The 19,541-nt window shown below is 38.1% G+C and overlaps 1 protein-coding gene across 1 annotated transcript in view; it reads left to right on the top strand.

Annotated features, from left to right (window-relative positions):
- LOC135226738 (kinesin-like protein KIF14) overlaps positions 1-19,541 on the top strand; it is a 127,234-nt gene that overhangs the window by 99,079 nt on the left and 8,614 nt on the right. Inside the window, exons 10-13 of the mRNA XM_064266447.1 lie at positions 2,893-3,009; positions 3,633-3,758; positions 4,993-5,153; positions 16,564-16,833. Of these exons, the coding sequence (XP_064122517.1) occupies positions 2,893-3,009; positions 3,633-3,758; positions 4,993-5,153; positions 16,564-16,833 (674 nt within the window). The remainder of the gene's footprint in view (positions 1-2,892; positions 3,010-3,632; positions 3,759-4,992; positions 5,154-16,563; positions 16,834-19,541) is intronic.

The following is a 19,541-nucleotide window of genomic DNA, read 5'->3' as shown; positions in this document are numbered from 1 at the left end:
TGTATTAGTGTATAGGGTACAAGAAATACTGTACGTATATATGTAGTAAAATGTGGAACCTTACCTTTCGAGTGAGGCGATGTCCGAAAGTGCTGACAGAGGAGGAGGACAAATGGCAGAAAACATGAACACTTAAGTATATGAAACACATTAAAAAATGGCAGAAAACATTAGTACTAAACTTTACAAAACACATTAACAAATGGCAGAAAACATTAATACTTAACTCTACAAAAAACTTAAAGTAAATTTTTTTTCTTTTTTTTTTACTTTTTTTTATACTTTACATTTTTTTACAGAATTTCAATTTCTTTACCACTTTCAACTTTCTGTTTTTTCGTATCACTTGGACCTTCCTGTTTGCTTACTACTACTAAAGGCCTGTTTAAAAAATAACTATTCAAGGAAGATTGCTTCTGCCTGCTTTTCACAATGTTCCTGAAATGACTCATGCAAACATCATCGAACTGCGCAAGCATACAACCTGTGTAAGCCTTTTCGGGGTGTCTCTTTTCTACAAATGATTGGACTTTATGAAAAGCAGCGAGAGCATCCTTAATTTCTGCCGTTGTCGTAGGGTCCTCCTCCTCCTCCTCGCCGCTGCTAGAGAACTCTTCTTGAACGACGTTATGTTGCTTGGCCTCCAACTCCTTCAGGTCATCCGTCGTAAGCTCGTCTTGGTGCTCCTCGAGAAAGTCATTGATGACGTCCTCGTCGACGACCAGCCCCATGGACTTGCCGAGTGCAACGATCTCGTCAAGATCTGGTTTACGGAACAGTTTCAGGATCGTCAACTGTTTCCTAATCTGCATCAGCTTCGCCCACGTCGAATCCCTCGAAGTCTCTGGCGGATACGGCATCAGGCCAGAGTTTCCTCCACAAAGAATTCAAGGTTCGCCTCAAAACCTCTTGCCAAACTTGATCGATGAGTCGGATGCATATGACGATGTCGAAATGCTCTTTCCAAAATTCAGGCAAGGTGAGGTTTGTGGTATGGATGATGTCGAAACATCTCTTGAAAAGTTGTTTCGTATACAGCTTCTTGCAGTTCGATATCACTTGCTGGAGAGGGGTGGTGTTAGGCGGAAGATAAAGAACCTTGATGAAAGAATACTCTGCTAGGATATCTTTCTCAAGGCCAGGAGGGTGAGCAGGGGCATTGTCCAACAACAGCAGACATTTCAGAGGGAGGCGCTTCTCTTCCAAGAATTTCTCCACTGTTGGGCCAAAACACAGATTTACCCTCTCGGTGAACAAAAGTCTCATTACCCAGGCTTTTGCATTAGCCCTCCACATCACTGGAAGCTTCTTCTTTAGCACTTTGTGGGCCTTGAAGGCTTGAGGAGTCTCCGAATGATAGACAAGTAGGGGCTTGACTTTACAATCCCCACTGGCGTTGGAACATAGTGCGACCGTAAGCCTGTCTTACATAGGCTTATGCCCAGGTAGCTTCTTCTCTTCCTCCGTGATGTACATCCGACGAGGCTTTTTTTTCCAAAATAGGCCAGTCTCGTCACAGTTGAAGACTTGGTGAGAACTGTAGCCTTCGTTGATCGTCATCTCGTCGAACGAGATGACGCTTTGGCCGCTTTCATGTCCGAGCTGGCAGCCTCCCCATGCTGCACCACCAAATGGATGCCAGTCCGTTTACGGAATTTATCAAACCACCCACGAGCAGCCTTGAAGTCTGGGGTTGGTGTCGATGTCCCTTCTCCTCCGTTGTCTTTGGCCTGGGCAATCAGATCACCGAAAATAGCGCTGGCCTTGTGGGAGATTGCCGTCTCGGTTATCGTATCGCCAGCAATTTCTTTGTATTTTATCCAAACAAGAAGCAGCCTCTCCATCTCATCATGCACATGGCTCCTCTTGTTAGACAAAATAGTCACGCCTAGGAAGGTGTAGCTGCTTTGATGGCTTCCATCTGCTTAAGGATGGTGCCTATCGTTGATGGATTTCGGCCGTATTCCTTAGTGATCACACTCAATCGCATGCCAGCTTCATACTTTTTAATGATCTCCATCTTTGTCTCCATAGAAAGTATCCTCTTCTTTCCATGAACTTCAGCAACTTTCTTGGGACCCATGACTATAATAAAGTTAATTAAGTTCTCACACAACAGCAAAATCACTAACACGAATTTACGTTAACAAACGAAATTGTATATGTGAATGAACAAATTCCGCGTGCGTACGATTACGCTGGTGCGACGAAGTGGCTGAAGGACGCCTTTACGTAGAGGCATGATGGGATAGATGCTGACCAATAGGAGAGCAGGATCTTACGGCAGTGACTAGCATCAGGAACCAATGGGAGAGTGGGAGGATGGTGGCAAGTCTACAGAGTTAGAGGCGTGCAAGTTTTAAAATTGTTCATGGTGGTCAGGCGAATCTCGGGAATTTACAGTAACACCCTTTCGTAACCTGAATTATTTTCGTATGCAGAAGCAAAAAAAATTTTCGTCTTTGCTTTCCTATCTTGGATTTTTTGTAAGTTGGGACTTTTGTATGTCGAGGTTCCACTGTACTATTTATTTATCAAGTATCCATTTCATATGAAGAATTTTTGTAAGGCATAGTTTATTTCCAGATATCTTCCTCATCAGGAGTTTTTGGTTAACTTGTTGCTTTTGGAGAGAACTAATGCTGGAGTGTACCCAAGAAATATTTTTCGCTATAAGTAGTTGAGTTATTAAAAATAGACTAATCAGACGGCCTAGCTGAAAGTACCAATTTGCACTGAGCACAAAATGGTCTTAATGAAATTAAAATCATGTTTCAAGGTTTATATAGTGGTTGTTAGAAGGGATTGTTTCTGGTGTGCCTCTTTAGTTCGGTAACTGTGTAAAGATCTTAGCTTTTCTAGTGTTTATCTGAAAAACAATTTCTCTTGAAGGTGGAAGATGTTGAGGGCGAGCAACTGGAAAGCAGCAAGGCAAGTGTCATCAACCTAGTGGATCTTGCTGGCAGTGAGAGATTGGCAGCATCACAGTCTCAGGGAGACCGTTTGAAGGTGAGTAATGAATTAGTCATGTGTATGTCTTTTTTATTGTTTTCTCTCAGACTTCTGAAAAGAGAAAATTATGTTTTATTTTTTTACATCTAAAAGGAGAAAATTCTGTCTTTCTGATTTCTCAAAAAAGGAAATTTGTTTTATTTCTGAATTGTCAAAAGAGAAAATTCTGTTTTCTTTCTGACTTTCAAATTTCTGACTTCTCAAAAGAGAAAATTTTGTTTTCTCTCTGACTTCTTAAAAGAGAAAATTCTGTTTTCTTAATGGGTTTTCAAAAGAGAAAATTCTGTTTTCTTTTTGATTTCTCAAAAGAGAAAATTCTGTTTTCTTTCTGACTTCTTAAAAAGAGAAATATCTGTTTTCTTTCTGACTTTGAAAAGAAAAAATTCTTTTTTTATATCTGACTTCTCTAAAAAGAAACTTCTGTTTTATATCTGACTTCTCAAATGAGAACTGTTGGAAGTATCTTTGTTAATGTGCTGTCTTTGCATTACAATATTTTCCTCAGAATTCAAAACAATTGAAAAGATTTATTGTCTTGATCTAAATGTTAAGGAATATTAAGGTAAATGTGTTTTGTGATAGATTTGACCTAGATTGTCTTCACTTTTTCTAAATTTTAGGAAGGAGTGTGTATAAACAAGTCCCTGCTAACTCTTGGGAAAGTGATAACAGCCTTGGCCGAGAGTGCCGGACGACGACGAACTTTTATTCCATACAGGGAGTCAGTTCTTACTTACTTGCTGAAGGTATTTTGTTCCAATTTTACAATTGCACCTGTCTGAGTTTTTCATGCTGTTTTGTTTTTCCATGAAAAGGCAGCTTTTTAATTTTAATGTTTTGTTTTAATAAAATTAGGATGACACATTTCTGACCAATTTGTTAACATTTACTTTATGGCCACCCATCCTAATCCAGTTCCTCATGCAGAGCATACATTCAAACATCATTATTAAACCTTTTGTGTTACTGCCCTAATTTCCACATTGGTGAACAAGCAAGAAGGCAAATCCTGTAAAGACCCAGTTGAGGGATAGTGAACCAAACAAAAACTTCCTTCAGTTTTTGTCTGAAGATGGAAAAAGAAACCCACAAAATTACTTAGTACAGTGGTCCACCCGTATTCACTGGGATGTGTACTAGACCCCCCCTGTGAATAGTTAGAATCTGCAAATAGTTGGAACCTCCATAAAAACGCTGAAAACTGCCTATTTTGGCAGGCCAAACTCAAGAAAAACACACTAAAAATTTTTATACCTGGTTTTTTTAATAGTTTTGTCACAAAAAGTGCATTTTATGATGAACTTGATTAAAAAAAAAAGTTATTTCTGGATATTTCTCAGAAAAATACCAGGAATAAGCAAATTTCCCAAGAATAATGGGTAGAAATGGTCCAGAGAGAAATCCGCGAATACGGAGAACGCGAATATATATATATATATATACTGTATATATATATAACTTGTTTACTTGTAATATTATGTATATACTTTCAAGTAAACAAGTTATACTTAGTAATTACACATACTTTTTAAATAAACCTTTTACTTTACCTCCATTCCCACTTTTCCTCTTCAGCCTTGCTGTCTAACCTCTTATTGTTACTTTTTAGTCCAACTGGGGGCTTTTCTCCCCTTTCCACCTTCAAGTTCCTTACTTCATCTCTATTTTCTGTTTCCTTTTGTCTTGCAGCCCTGCCACTCCAACTTCCCCTTTTCACTGTCTTAACCACTGGATGGCTGAAAGCACCCTGGTGCTTGCTTGATGGTTTAAATTTCATAAATTGATCAAAGAGTTCAGAGAGGTTTTGTTAGGCCTAAGCATTTTCATTTTATTCATATTTTGGTAGCAAGTAATTTAATTAACAGTTATTGTTTATTAGAACAGGATTTTGCGGCTACCCACATGAGAAGTTTAGTTCAGTGGTTGGGTTGAATTGAAATGATAAGCTTGATAAATATTTCTGATGGCATTTTGTTTCAGGAATCACTCGGTGGAAACTCACGCACAGCCATGATAGCGACAATATCTCCTTGTAAAAGCCACTTAGACGAGTCCCTGTCTACTCTTCGTTATGCCCAACAGGCCAGAAAAATTGTGAACCATAATTATGTTAATGAGGACCCTACAGCAATGCTCATCAGGTTTGAATTCTCCATATCTTGTCTTTTGTAAGATAGATAAATTGGCATTCTTGCCATGTGTTCTACTTTTACAGTATACAGGTAGTCCCCGGGTCACGACGGGTTCCGTTCTTGAGACGCGTCGTAAGCCGGAACATCGAAAAAAATCCTAAGAAAACCTTACTTTTAATGCTTAGAGTGCATTGAAAACTATGTAAAGTGCATTCTTATTGCATTTTTCATCAAAAAAACCTTCAAATATTGATTATTTTGCATTTTTGGTGTCATATTTCATCTGGCAGATGAGTGTTGTAGGCGTCGTAACCCTGGAACATGCCTCGTAACCCTGGAAATAATGTCTGATGAATATAATAGAGAGTGCCTTAACCTTGGAACGTCGTAACCCGAACCCATCGTAACCCGGGGACTGCCTGTATTATCTTAATTATTTTAATAGTAACTACAGTATGTAGAATTGGGATAAAAAAAACTGATTGACAACTCTGCCTTCAAATGTTGTAGGAACTTATACGTATTTAGTTTTCTAATATATGACCAGATTGACATCATATGCAAAAATGTAAATATGATAATGTGCAATGGTGGACCTTTTAATAACTTATTAATAACTAAGTATCGTGACCACATTAGGGTCCTAACTAATGCCACATCAGGTGTCACTATTTTCTGTAGGTTGAGGCTGACTCTTCTAAAGACAAAAACTTAAGTATTTTATAATGACGTATTAATTTGGTGATACAATGGTTTCAGATCAATAATTATTCTAATAGGGTTTAACACTTGGTTAATCCAAGTAATCAAGACACAGCGGGTATTTCTTTGGAAATTGCAGTTTCCTATAGTATTTTGGTTGCTTATTAACAATTTAATTTTAGTTTTTGTCAGCTGGATGTAATTAACTTATAATTTACTTTTGAACTATCCTACGGTAATGGGGACCCATTGGGAATGTGGGGTTCTGGGTTGGGTACACTACTGGGAGAATTATGCATACAACTGTAGCCTACAGTAAGGGGGACTGATGGGAAAGCGGGGTTATGGGTGGGGTAAATCACTTGGGAGAAGGTTTTCCTTGTTATTTTGTTATTTTCTCTTATTTATGACGTTTGGAACACGAAATACAAGCAAAAATAAACGATAAATAATCCAAGAATGTTGCCGTTTCACAGGCAAAATCCACATACTACTACTACTACTACTACTATGATGCTGAATGCTACCATGCATGTGCCATGTTATAAGGGAGCTCTTGGTCCAGACACTGACTCCTAAGTGAGGGAAATAATGGTGGTTTTGAGGGGGACATGTATTAACCAATCATGTTGCAATATTAACCCTACATTGCGATAGGACCAAATGAGGAATTTGGGGGGATTCATACGTTAAGTTACATATATTCCTTTTCCACATTTGTTTTATATTCATGTTATATTATTTCAAGCTTTTATTTCTGTTCCATTAATCATAGTACTAGTTATTTAACCCTTAAACGCCGAGCCAGTATTTCCGAAAGTGTCTACCGTATGCTGGCGGCGTTCGGGAGTGAGCGCCTAAGCGGAAAAAAAGTTATTTAAAAAAATCACAGCACGCTTAGTTTTCAAGATTAAGAGTTAATTTTTGGCTCCTTTTTTTTTTTGTCATTGCCTGAAGTTTAGTATGCAACAATCAGAAATGAAAAAAAATATCCTTATCATATATAAATATTGGAATATATGACAGCGCAAAAAAAATGTCATATATAATTGTATACAAATGACACTGTGAGCAAAACGGATAAAGCTAATGAGTTAATTTTTTTTTCGTTGTATTGTACACTAAATTGTAATGATTTTGGTATATAACAAATTGTAAAACAATCAAAGCAACACAGAGAAAATATTATCACAATATGATGCATGAATTCGTAAGGCGCGGACATAAAAAAATGTTGTTTTAAAAAATTCACCATAAATAGAAATATTGTGCTAGAGACTTCCTGTTTGTTACAAAATGAAGGTAATTGATTGAATATTACTAGACTGTAAGTGTTGTGGCTTACAACTGCATTTTTTGACCATTTCGTTTGGGTCGAATTTTTTATATTTATTGTTATTTATATGAAAATATTGTAAAACTGATAAAAGCTACAACCATGAGTTATTTTTTGTTGTATTCTACATGAAATTGTGCACATTTTCATATATAAAACTTTATGCAACGGCTAATATAAAACGGTGCAAACATTACGACAATCTGACGAAAGAATTTCTGATTTTTTCGCAGAGTTACTGTGCGGACGTAAGGAAAAAGTTTTTTTCAAAAATTCACCATAAATCGAAATATTGTACTAGATACTTGCAATTTGTTGCAAAATGAAGATAAATGATTGAATATTACTAGAATGTAAGATTTTTAGCTTACAATTGCATTTTTCTATCATTTCGGTCAAGTCAAAATTGACCGAAGGTTGAAATTTTCGCACTTATCATTATTTATATGAAAATATTTCAAAACTGATAAAAGCTACAACCATGGGTTGTTTTTTTGTTGTATTCTATGTGAAATTGTGCGTATTTTCCCATATAAAACTTTATGTAACAGCTAATATAAAACTGTGCAAAAATTACGACAGTGATGAAATAATTTCTGAGATGTGTCGCTGATGCTTTTTAGTGCAAGAAGAAAGAAATTCACGCATGCGTGCCTGGGTAACATTTGTAAACAAAACAACAGCTTGATCTGTAAACTCCTAGCATCCCTCAAGGCGCGTGATTCAAAATTTTTTGCCAAGTAGGCCTATAGCTATTTTTCGGCGAATATTTAAAAAACTTTTTAATGTCTACGTATTTTACGTCAATTAACACACGACGAACAATTTTTGTCGACGTAAAATATGTCCAATAGGCGTTTAAGGGTTAATATGTGCGTTGACATGTTCTCATGTTGTAATTTTGCCCATATATCTTGCAATATTAACCCTCTTACGCTGAAGCCCTAAAAATCAAAATGTCTCCCGTATGCCGGGCCCGGTTTGGAGTGAGCGCGGAAGTGGAAAAAATAATTTTTTCAAAAAATCACAGCGCGCGTAGTTTTGAAGATTAAGAGTTCATTTTTGGCTCCTTTTTTTGTCATTGCCTGAAGTTTAGAATGCAACCATCAGAAATGAAAAATAATATCATTATCATATGTAAATAATGCGATATATGGTAGCAAAAAAAAAAATTCATACATAATTGTATTCAAATCACGCTGTGCAGAAAACGGTCAAAGCTAACCAGTTACTTTTTTGCGTTGTATTGTACACTAAATTGCGATCATTTTGATATATAATACATTGTAAAACAATAAAAGCAACACCGGAAAAATATTATCACAAAATGATGTACGAATTCGTAACGAGCGGACGTAAAAAAATATTTTTTTCAAAAATTCACCGTAAATCACAATATTGTTCTAGAGACTTCCAATTTGTTTCAAAATTAAGACAAATGATTGAATATTATGATACTGCAAGAGTTTTAGATTAAAATTGCAGATTTTGACCATTTCGGACGAGTTAAAGTTGACCGAATGTCGAAATTTTTATATATATTTTTTTATATGCACATATTTCGGAAATGGAAACAGCTACAACCTTTAATTATTGTGTATTCTTCATGAATTTGCGCACATTTTGATATATGAAACTATAAAACGGCTAATATGAAAAGGAGAAAATATTAGGATAATGCGATCTACGCATTTCAGAGATTTTCGGCCGCGAAGCGGCGCGCGGGGAAGAAAGATATTTTTTCAGAAATTCACCAAAAATCACAATATTGTTCTAGAGACTTCAAATTTATTTCAAAATGAAGATAAATAAATGAATATTACTAAGCCGTAAGAGATTTAGCTTACAATTACGTTTTTCGACCATTTCGATTGCGTCAAAGTTGACCGTACGTAGTTTTTTTTTTCCAATTATCGTAATTTAATATGCGAAAGATTTTCCAGAAATGAGAAAAGCTACAACCTTTAAATTATTTTTTGTTGTATTCTTCATGAATTTACGCACATTTTGATATATAAAACTGTATAAAAACGGCTAATATGAAAAGGAGCAAATATTAGGATAATGCGATCTACGCATTTCGGAGATTTTGGCCGCGAAGCGGCGCGCGGAGGGAAGAAAGATAATTTTTTTCAAAAATTCACCATAAATCACAATAGTTCTAGAGACTTCAAATTTGTTTCAAAATGAATATAAATAAATGATATTACTAGGGGGCCGTAAAAGAGATTTAGCTTACAATTACGTTTTTCGACCATTTTGATTGCGTCAAAGTTGACCGTACGTAGTTTTTTTTCCAATTATCGTAATTTATATGCAGATATTTCAGAAATGAGAAAAGCTACAACCTTTAATTATTTTTTGTTGTATTCTTCATGAATTTGCGCACATTTTGATATATGAAACTCTATAAAACGGCTAATATGAAAAGGAGCAAATATTAGGATAATGCGATCTACGCATTTCGGAGATTTTCGGCCACGAAGCGTCGCGCGGAGGGAAGAAAGATATTTTTGTCAGAAATTCACCATAAATCACAATATTGTTCTAGAGACTTCAAATTTGTTTCAAAATGAAGATAAATAAATGAATATTACTAGACCGCAAGAGATTTAGCTTACAATTACGTTTTTTGACCATTTCGATTGCGTCAAATTTGACCGTACATAGTTTTTTTTCCAATTATCGTAATTTATATGCAGATATTTCAGAAATGGAAACAGCTACAACCTTTAATTATTTTTTGTTGTATTTTTCATGAATTTGCGCACATTTTGATATATGAAACTCTATAAAATGGCTAATATGAAAAGGAGCAAGTATTAGGATAATGCGATCTACGCATTTCGGAGATTTTCGCCGCGAAGCGGCGAGCGGAGGGAAGAAAGATATTTTTTTCAAAAAATTCACCATAAATCACAATATTGTTCTAGAGACTTCAAATTTGTTTCAAAAAAAATGAATATACAATAAAATGAATATTACTAGGCCCGTAAGAGATTTAGCTTACAATTGCGTTTTTCGACTATTTCGATTGCATCAAAGTTGACCGTACATAGTTTTTTTTCCAATTATCGTAATTTATATGCAGATATTTCAGAAATGAGAAAAGCTACAACCTTTAATTATTTTTTGTTGTATTCTTCATAAATTTGCGCACATTTTGATATATGAAACTGTATAAAACGGCTAATATGAAAAGGAGCAAATATTAGGATAATGCGATCTACGCATTTCGGAGATTTTTGGCCGCGAAGCGGCGCGCGGACGGAAGAAAGATATTTTTTCAAAAATTCACCATAAATCACAATATTGTTCTAGAGACTTCAAATTTATTTCAAAATGAAGATAAATAAATGAAGATTACTAGACTGTTATGTATTTTGCTTACCCAAAAATACCAGCATAAAAAAAATTAAAGATATATTATATATATATATAATATATATATATAATATTTATATATATATATTATATATATATATATATATATATATATATGTGTGTGTTTCTTTATTTATTACATTTTCCGATTCTGGTACGAATACATAAATAAAAGGAATGCAGGTGACACTTTTCTTTTTGCATACAATGAAATATCGTATTCATGCCATAGATACTGAGATATAAAAAACTTGAAAATAAATAAAAAAATAAATATAAAACAAATGCAGAATACTCACTCCTAATCCTGACTCTTCGTTCTATTCTTGTTTTGTTTTCTCCCTCCTCCATTGAAGAGTCTTGCATTTTTTTCCTCTCGACATGACGAGGTACAGGTGGAGGAGGGAGACGCGCGCCCTTACGGCCGCTGGGATAGGGCGCGGTCCCGTGCGCCCTCCCTTGACCGCCGCTGAGTCGTCACTCCAATAGAAGACCGCACTGTGGTATTTGCGGTCACACTCCCCGAACCTGCATAGAGCTATCTTGCAGGTGCGACAGAAAGAACCGGAGGTGTCCCTCTCCTTCTGCCATTTCATATGGCACACCCTGGCACAGTTTCTGCCTGCGCCCTTCTAGGAGATCCAGTGTGTGATCCCCTGGCATCAGCCGACACGGAGGGTCCTCTACCCGACGAGAAGGGGCGCGGGTGGGGGCGTCAGCAGGGGCGGTGGCAGCAGGGGCGGCGGAGGCAGGGGCAGCAGTCGGGGCAAGCTAGGGGCGGCGCCAGGCAAGGGGCGCAGCAGCAGGGGCGTCGGCCCAGAGGGCGGCGGCAGAGGATGACCGAAGTAGGCACCCCTAAGGTCTGCCCTTTCCCTCCGATCGACTTCTAGGGTAGATCTACAAGCTCGGGGCAGGGGGGGCAGACATGGAAGGCCACTCATTGGGATCAAAGTTGATGAGGGCTTCCCCGGCTGCCTCGAGGAACTGTAAGTGGCTCATCCTCCGTAGATCGGGACCGTAGTACCCACAGTAGAGTACGTAGGCATTTTGGAGGGCCAACTGCAGAATGTATTCAGGAGCTTTTGGGTCCATCTCCTGGTTCTCCTGGCGAAGGGATAATATTGGATGAGTTGATCAAAGAGATCAACTCCTCCCATGTGCCTATTGTAGTGCCCAATGACGGTAGGTAGGGCGCTCTACACGAAACTGCTCATACACAACTCGGCCCTGTCGACGCGTCTTCTTCCGCTGCACGATCTCCTCTTGGACAGGTTTCATGGCTCGTCGTAATCATGGGGACTTGAGATCGGACACCCCCCCTTCCAACAGATGACGGAAGACAGCTCCCTTCCGCCGCCACTGTGTCCTCTCCTCTTGCCAGATGTTGCGGATGGCTAGCGTACCTCTTGAGGGAATTCGGGGTGGCCCCACGCACCAACCGAAGGGTACCACTGACGTGAACACCTGCATCATACAGTTCCTGGGCAGGGATACCGAGTTATAATAATTATCCATAAACAGGTGGTATCCCTGGTTACGGAACGATCCACCAGCCCGAAAAAACAGTTTCACGCATCGTGGAGAAGACCCCGGAATACACCGAAAAGTCCACGACATAGCCAGTGTTGGCCTCGGTATAAAAAAAAACATTTCGCCATATTTCTTCGGCTTCTTCGGGGTTATACACTTTGATGCTTAGACGTCCTTTGTAAGGCATCATCCCCTCATCTAAAGAAAGGTTCTTTCCAGGAATCACGAGAGTTTTACAAGCGTTCACGAATATATTCCAACACTGGGCGCACTAAAATGAGGTCGATCAGAGTTATTCCGGGGTATGGCCCTTCGGTTGAAGGCTTGAAATATCTTGTTCCAACGCCCAGGAAAGTATCACGGGGCATAATAAGCGGGCACATTGGGGTCGTACTTAAAAAAAATTACGCCTCCAATACATCCTGACGTCGGCAGCAGGAATCAATCCAAAAAAACCAAAAAAAAACGTGGAGCCCCAAAAAATGCGCCATGTCAGGGAGGTTGCAGCCTCGCCAGTGATATGATAATGTCTGTGTAGTTCATCACGGCAATACCTGGCGTAGTCCGCCGTCTCTGCTACCAGGTACTCCAGCAATTCCCGCGTAAGGAAAAGCTGAACAAAACCCAGAGCAGTCAGGGGAACAGGTACGGTGAGCCCAGGATTTGCCGTAAATGGATGCATGGTAGGTGGTGTGGGGTCCTCTGTCCACCCATCGTCGCTCTCGGACGACCCTAGGCTAGCACGACTATCCGACCTTGCGCGCGCGGGCACGATTTCGCACACGAGCCCCCCTCACTGGCCCATCTCCCTCACTCAAGCCTTCGCTTTCTGTATCCCCATCATCATCGCCAACACACTTGATCCTAAATCATCGTCCTCCCCCTCCTCAGATTCCCCCTCATAAGCACTAAAACTACTAAATTCTAGTTTCACTTCCCGGGATGTGACCCTCGAACGGACATTGGGGGCAATAATCCTCGTCATCACTATGATCGGGAGTAATGTCCTCGTCCACTGGATGACAAACCGCCATCAAAAATGAGATCTTGCCAAATGCTCTCGATCGAGCTCCGATAAGTAATCGTCAATGTCCTTGGTTTGAGCCTTCCCAATTCCTACGAATGCCCTTAAGGACGGCACGATGCTTCCTTGGGGTTACTAATGGCAAATGAGACACATTCGAAGCTCTTTCATCGACACGTTGGTCGCACAGAACAGCGTTGAGGAGCGAGGTCAGGTTGGGTGCTGGGGGTCCTTCGCCAGCAATCCAAGTCCAAAACTCTTCCTAACACGATCCCTTCCCGACGGGTAAAAACGCGCCTTTCGCGTGTCATACAACGTTCAGCATCTCTATGAACGTCCTGTACCAACACAAATGTTCAAAGTCTCGCACAAGCTCAGTCAAACACGATTGCGGCAAAAGATCGCTGACGGATGATGCTACGATGATGCTGGCTGGAGCGAGAAGGAAGGATTCCGCGCATGCGCACTTGGGTCACGCTTTAAAACAAAATAACACCTCGATCCGTGAAACTCCCAGCATCCCCAAGGCGCGTGATTCAAAAGTTTTCGGCTGGTAGGCCTATTAAGTATTTTTTCCGCGAATTTCAAAAAAAAACTTGTTTGAGTCGACGTATGGTACGTCCAATCGGCATACGGGAGACATTTTGACTCGACGTTTAATACGTCCAATCGGCGTAAGAGGGTTAAGTTACATTTGAGGGCAGGCACCTGAAAAATGCCTAAGGGGTGGGACTAGAAGGCAGTTTTAGGATGTTTCGATACCTTTGTGTCAGTGAAGCGAAAGTGGAGGTTACTTGGCAATATTTCACACATGATTTATACACAAATCACTCCCTTCTCTTTCTTTTATTCACGTCTGTCTAATTTTGTTTCATCATTTTACAATATCTTTGTTAAAATGTTACCTTATTATTTGTTTTATATAATATTTATATATTATATTTAATTTTTTCCATTTACAAACATTCAATTTACACAAGTCATCACTCCCTTCTTTTTCCATTATTCATATCTATCTATATTTGTTCATCATTTTAGAATGCATTGCTTACCCATAACAATTTCTTTGTTGAATTTTTACCTTATTATTTTAGACATTTACAGACATTCCTGTCTTGGTAAATTACCGTCTGTATTTCGTGATGGTCTCCGTCCTAGGTTAAAAGTGTTATGAAAGTTTAATAACCTTTATTTTGTTTCCTTAAAGGGGACCTCCACACACACACACACACACACACACACACACACACACACACACACCCGGTCAGGTAACACGTTCTATTAGGTTAGGTTGGTTAGGCTATTATGCTAACCTATATGTTAGTGTTCCATTAAGGGGAGGTCAAAGGAGGGCGAATCCCTTCCCGGCCAGGTAAGGCCAGGTAACACGTACTAGGTTTGGCCCCCCTGAACAGGTAACATGTTCTACTAGGTTAGGTTGGTATGCTAACCTATATGTTAGTCTTCCTTAACAGGGGGGCGGGTTGCCCCCAGCCAGGTAATATGTTATATTAGGTTAGGTTAGGTTAGGTTACCATGGTAACCTATATGTTTGTCTTCCTTTACTATGCTAACGTTTATGTTACTCTTCCTTTAAGGGAAGGTCCAGCCACCTGTCCAGGTAACACATTCTACTAGGTTAGGTTGGTTAGGTTACGTTGTTAACCTCTATGTGTTAACTGACTTAAGGTTGTATGATAAACTTTATTTTATGGTTCCTTTTTATTTCCAAAAGCAGCTCCAATATACAAAGACTATCATTTATGGAAATAGACAATAATGATGATCATAATATTTTTGAATCTTGATAACATTTCATTCCTTATGCATAATATATATTTTTATGTATGTGTGCTTCATAACTATTATGTAAAATGGATGTCCCTGCCATAAAATTTCATTGCAATATTATTTCCTTTAATAATAATAATACACAATATCTTTGGTTTCATAGTTATAAAAGAAACTATGTTTTTACTTGTAAAGTTCACATTACCCCCTCAACTGTCATCTCTGATTTCTTGTATTGCCTGTCCATTACAAGACCCTGTTCGTATTTTTTTTTATTCAGTATTACACATTTTTTTTTATCCTTAAAGTACGGCATCAGTTTTCACATACGTTTGAAATCATCCTCCCTCAGTGACATCATTCACCCCCCTACCATTCTTCCGACCAAATAGAGACCTTATCACCCACACACTGCAAATACCCAAATTGCATTTTCATATTACTTAACAAGAAGTACTTGAAGTGTTAACATCTGTCTCCACATTCTCAAAGTAACTACATTTTCACCATTAATTGTGGTAATACTTCTCTTAACGTATACTATTTCTGGTTATGGTATTGCAACCTTTTTTTCTTATTCCGTCATTATGAACATTGTGCATTTCCAACTCTCCATCCCCCTACCTGTCCAACGAAATGAAGACTCGTGAGTTCACTGTTAAAGGTAAGTACCGTTGTGATTTAGTCATTGTTCAAACCTTATTCTTGGTGATTACGGAGTTCTATAATATATTTCGGTGTAGTGTCATCAAAGAATTTTGTGTATGTAGTAAATTCGCGTTTGGTCTGTGATAAAGTGTTACTTAGGTCCAAAGTCACTACGAGTTCTCTAAACGACTTTAGCGACGTCATCAGTGACATCATTCTACCACCCTCGTCCAAATAACGTGAAGTGCGCAATTAACCTTGGTGGTAATTTTAGGTGATGGTTTCATGTTTGAAAAGCTGCTTTTCCTTGGAAATTGATTTTTCCTACAGTTTTGGTGCTTTTAATGATGAAGTCAGAGTCTTGTGATACTGTTATTCATGTCCAACTCTCTACCTAGCAACCAACCCCCCTCCCCTTATACCAACTCTTACCTTGTGCATGCACCTCCCATCAGCCACTCCCTGAAGGCGGCGTATCCCTCGGCCTCTACCAAAACATAAACATGACCTCTTTGTGTACGTGTATTGTCCGGCACCCAAAACCCCGAATTCCCAAAATCCCCCTTCATTGTTGGGTAGAGATAGGATCTAAATAACAGTTGACTGCCACAAGATAACTATGACTGCTTCATCAAAAGCAATAAAACTGTAGGAAAAAGAATTTTCTAAGGTAAAAGCAGCCATGTCCTTAATTCTTAGAAATACTACCAAATGTTCTAGTATATTCTTAGAGTTTGACATGCTCATAAGTGACAAATTCACAAGTATTATAGTACATGTTGTCTTTTGTCTTTTTAATGATGTGTGTTATGAGGTGCACTGAAGAATATCCTAAAGGCTCCTTGTATCTCCTTGCCCTCAGCTGTGTCTATGTCATATCCCCTTGCTCAAAGCTGTGTTGTTTTTTGCCTTTACATTTCACCTCTTCCATCTGGTCTTAACCATACTAGTAATGCAGTTTCCTTAACCTAATAATTTTCAAATTTTCACTGTTTATGTTTTAGGTCTCTGAAGGAGGAAGTAGAACGCCTGAGACGCCAGCAGCTGCTCAAGAGCCCTTCGATGCTTTTTGATTCCGAGTTGGTAGAATGTGGCAATAAATCAGAAACAGATGATGGGGTAGATGAAGAGAAGGAGAAAGCTCTACTTGAGAAAGAGAATAAAATAAGAGAGAAGGAACAAGAGAAGAATCAAGCAATAAAAGAAAAAGAGGCAGAAATAGCTTTATTGAGAGAACAGCTTCGATCACAGCAACTTTTGAGCGAGCGAAATAGGTTAGTTTTTCGAGAATAAAATCCATTAAAATTTTTTTTGTCTGAGTATATTGAGATCTTTAGAAGGCTTTCCAGAGCTTTCTCAGCTCTCTTCATCTGATTATGATAATGAGAGCTGAATAGGCAGGTAAAAGCTCTTTATAGATATTATTATATACCTGGAGCACAAAAATTATTCTGAATTTTACTCTTCCTTTTAGTACTTTTGATATTCTGAAAAGTTAGAATTATTTATGCTTAATTTACATTTTGTTCAAGTTTGCACATATTTCAGTGTTGTTAACTGTGAAAATGTAAGCTAACTTTAACTGAAGGTAACTACACAGTTAATATGTATTATAAAAATTTTCATAATATCTACCTTATGACTTTTGCTTCTAGTGTGTTGAGGTTCATTTAAAACAATACAGAAACCAGTAACTTTGCTAAAAATCTCTGCATAATCTAGTTTTCACTTTGAAAAGGAAAATCTGAGTTGAGTTAAATAAAAAGTACAGTCTGACCTCTTAAATCCGGCATTATGTGGGGCCGCCATTAGTTCTTGAGCGGCTATGAGGGTAGTCCCACTCATTTCAGTTTTTGGATTTTTTAGGATATCTGAACTGAAGCTTGCTCTATAAATATATAAGCACAGTTTCTTTCTGTAATTTGCATATAGTATACATACTCCTATATCATCTGAACTAGTGTTTCATACAAGCATTAAAATTTTGTCCAAAGACATGATTTCATCATACTGTACATCATGCATAGTGCGATATGTATTTTCAGTATATTACACTGGACTAGGCTTTCTATGCTTGTCTTCAATTGATACCACTGATGATGCATAGATATACCTTTGAGTTGGCTTTAAACTAAGAAATAGGCCTAGAAGAAAAAGTTTATTAGGTTAAATGTGAATCTGAATACATTAAATTAGGCTTATCAACCTTACTACTTTTCTTAGACTTCTTTACTATATCTTTTAGTTAACAGTCACTTATTACTGTGTGTCAGACAGTGGCATAAACAACAGCAAATACTGTCAGAAACAGTCAAATCAAGAAACAGCCTTTTGCTGACGTCAGTTACTGTAATAAACCCAATTTATTAAGGGTTGTGGTACAGTAGTCAAATTGCTCATTTTCAATAGTGACTTTCTTAAATGAGAAAAATTTTATTTGGCTTTAATGCAATGGAGAGGAAGGTGTTATAAAGGTACATATGCCACAAAATTTATAGTTGTAGCTTTGGCTGAAGAAAAGAATATGAGTAGGCCACAAAATATTTTGGAAGAGGCAAAAGCAACGTCTGATACTGGCAAAATCACAACTTTACTTCATTTAACTCTGCATTTGTAAATAAAGTTGCATTTTTAAACCAGCTTTGATCATTTTATTAAAAAAAATTTCTAAAATACATTTCATTTAGTAACTAATATGGCTGCGATGATGTTGGTAAAACAACATCAGCTGATGATTTTAAGAATGTAAACATTATCAGAATGCAAGTGGCACCTAAGTGCTATGCTCATAAATTAAAAACAAAAGATTATATAACACATAACGCATGAAATATAACAGCGTACATTAAGCAAAACAAGTTTATTGAAATTATCTTTTTTCTATAGGTAATGTACCCAGTAATTACATTGCTTTGAGTTTCACTCACTCGGCAGCTCAAAATTTGAAATTCACGGGTTGCACTAGTTTGTTTTGGGGTAGGTGACTAAGACCCTGCCCACCTTCAGGGAAAGATCATTTGACACCACGAAACAGGAGAAGGTACCAGTAGTTCCATGGAATTTGGACATAGTCCTCAAGTGGCTGTCTGGCCCATGATTTGAGCTTATGTACTCAATCTCTCTAAGGGGCTTAACTAGAAAGACCCTATTTTTAGTGGCCTTGTCAATGGGCCAAAAGAATAAGAAAGATTCATGCAATGGCTAATAGAGTTGAATTCTCCCAGGTGCTGTCCCCTTTCCTTGGGGTTTCTGGCAAAAAGTGAGGTGGCTTTTAAGCCATGGACCTGCTCATTTGTTATTAAAAGTGTGACAGATATTGTAGGTCCAGGTGAAGAAGAAAGAGCTCTGTGTCCTGTGAGGGCTCTGAAATATTATCTCCATTGAATAGAGGGATTGTTTGGTCCTTCAAATGAGTTGTGGTGTTCAGTTAAAAATCCCTCTCATTCACTGTTGAATGAGAGGGATTTTTTTTTGTTGAAGAATGCTCTGGCATCCTTCCTCAGGGACCTTATCACAGAAGCTCATTCCTTGATTGGAGATGATGCATTTGCCTCCTGTAAAGTTAAGGTGCATGAGATAAGAGCTGTGGCCCCTTTGCTGCCATTTAAGTGAAATTTGTGGCTTCTATTTTACAGATAACCTTCTGGAAAGGCAAATCTTTATTTTTGTTGCATTACCTAAAGGAGGTTGAAATAGTATACAATAATTGCAGTTTGTTGGGTCCTATTTCGGTGGCTGGTGTGGTGTTGGGGAAAGTGTGTGTGTGTGTTTTTTTTTTTTTTTTTTTAACGTTGCTCAGTTCAAAGTGCAGTGTGATAAGGAAAGCGGTGCCAGCAATGAAAGCATACTTAACATTCTCCTCGGACTGGTCAACTTAACCACGTCTGCAGCATTATGACAGTAGACCTAATAAGCTCAACAGTCATAACAAGAATTTCAAAGTAGGAATATGAATTAAAACAAATTTTTTTTGAATGTTGAA

The sequence above is a fragment of the Macrobrachium nipponense genome, chromosome 15 (assembly GCF_015104395.2).
Source record: "Macrobrachium nipponense isolate FS-2020 chromosome 15, ASM1510439v2, whole genome shotgun sequence".
NCBI lineage: Eukaryota > Metazoa > Arthropoda > Malacostraca > Decapoda > Palaemonidae > Macrobrachium > Macrobrachium nipponense.
Note: the sequence above shows the minus strand (reverse complement) of the source record. Positions and strands in the feature narration are given on the sequence as shown.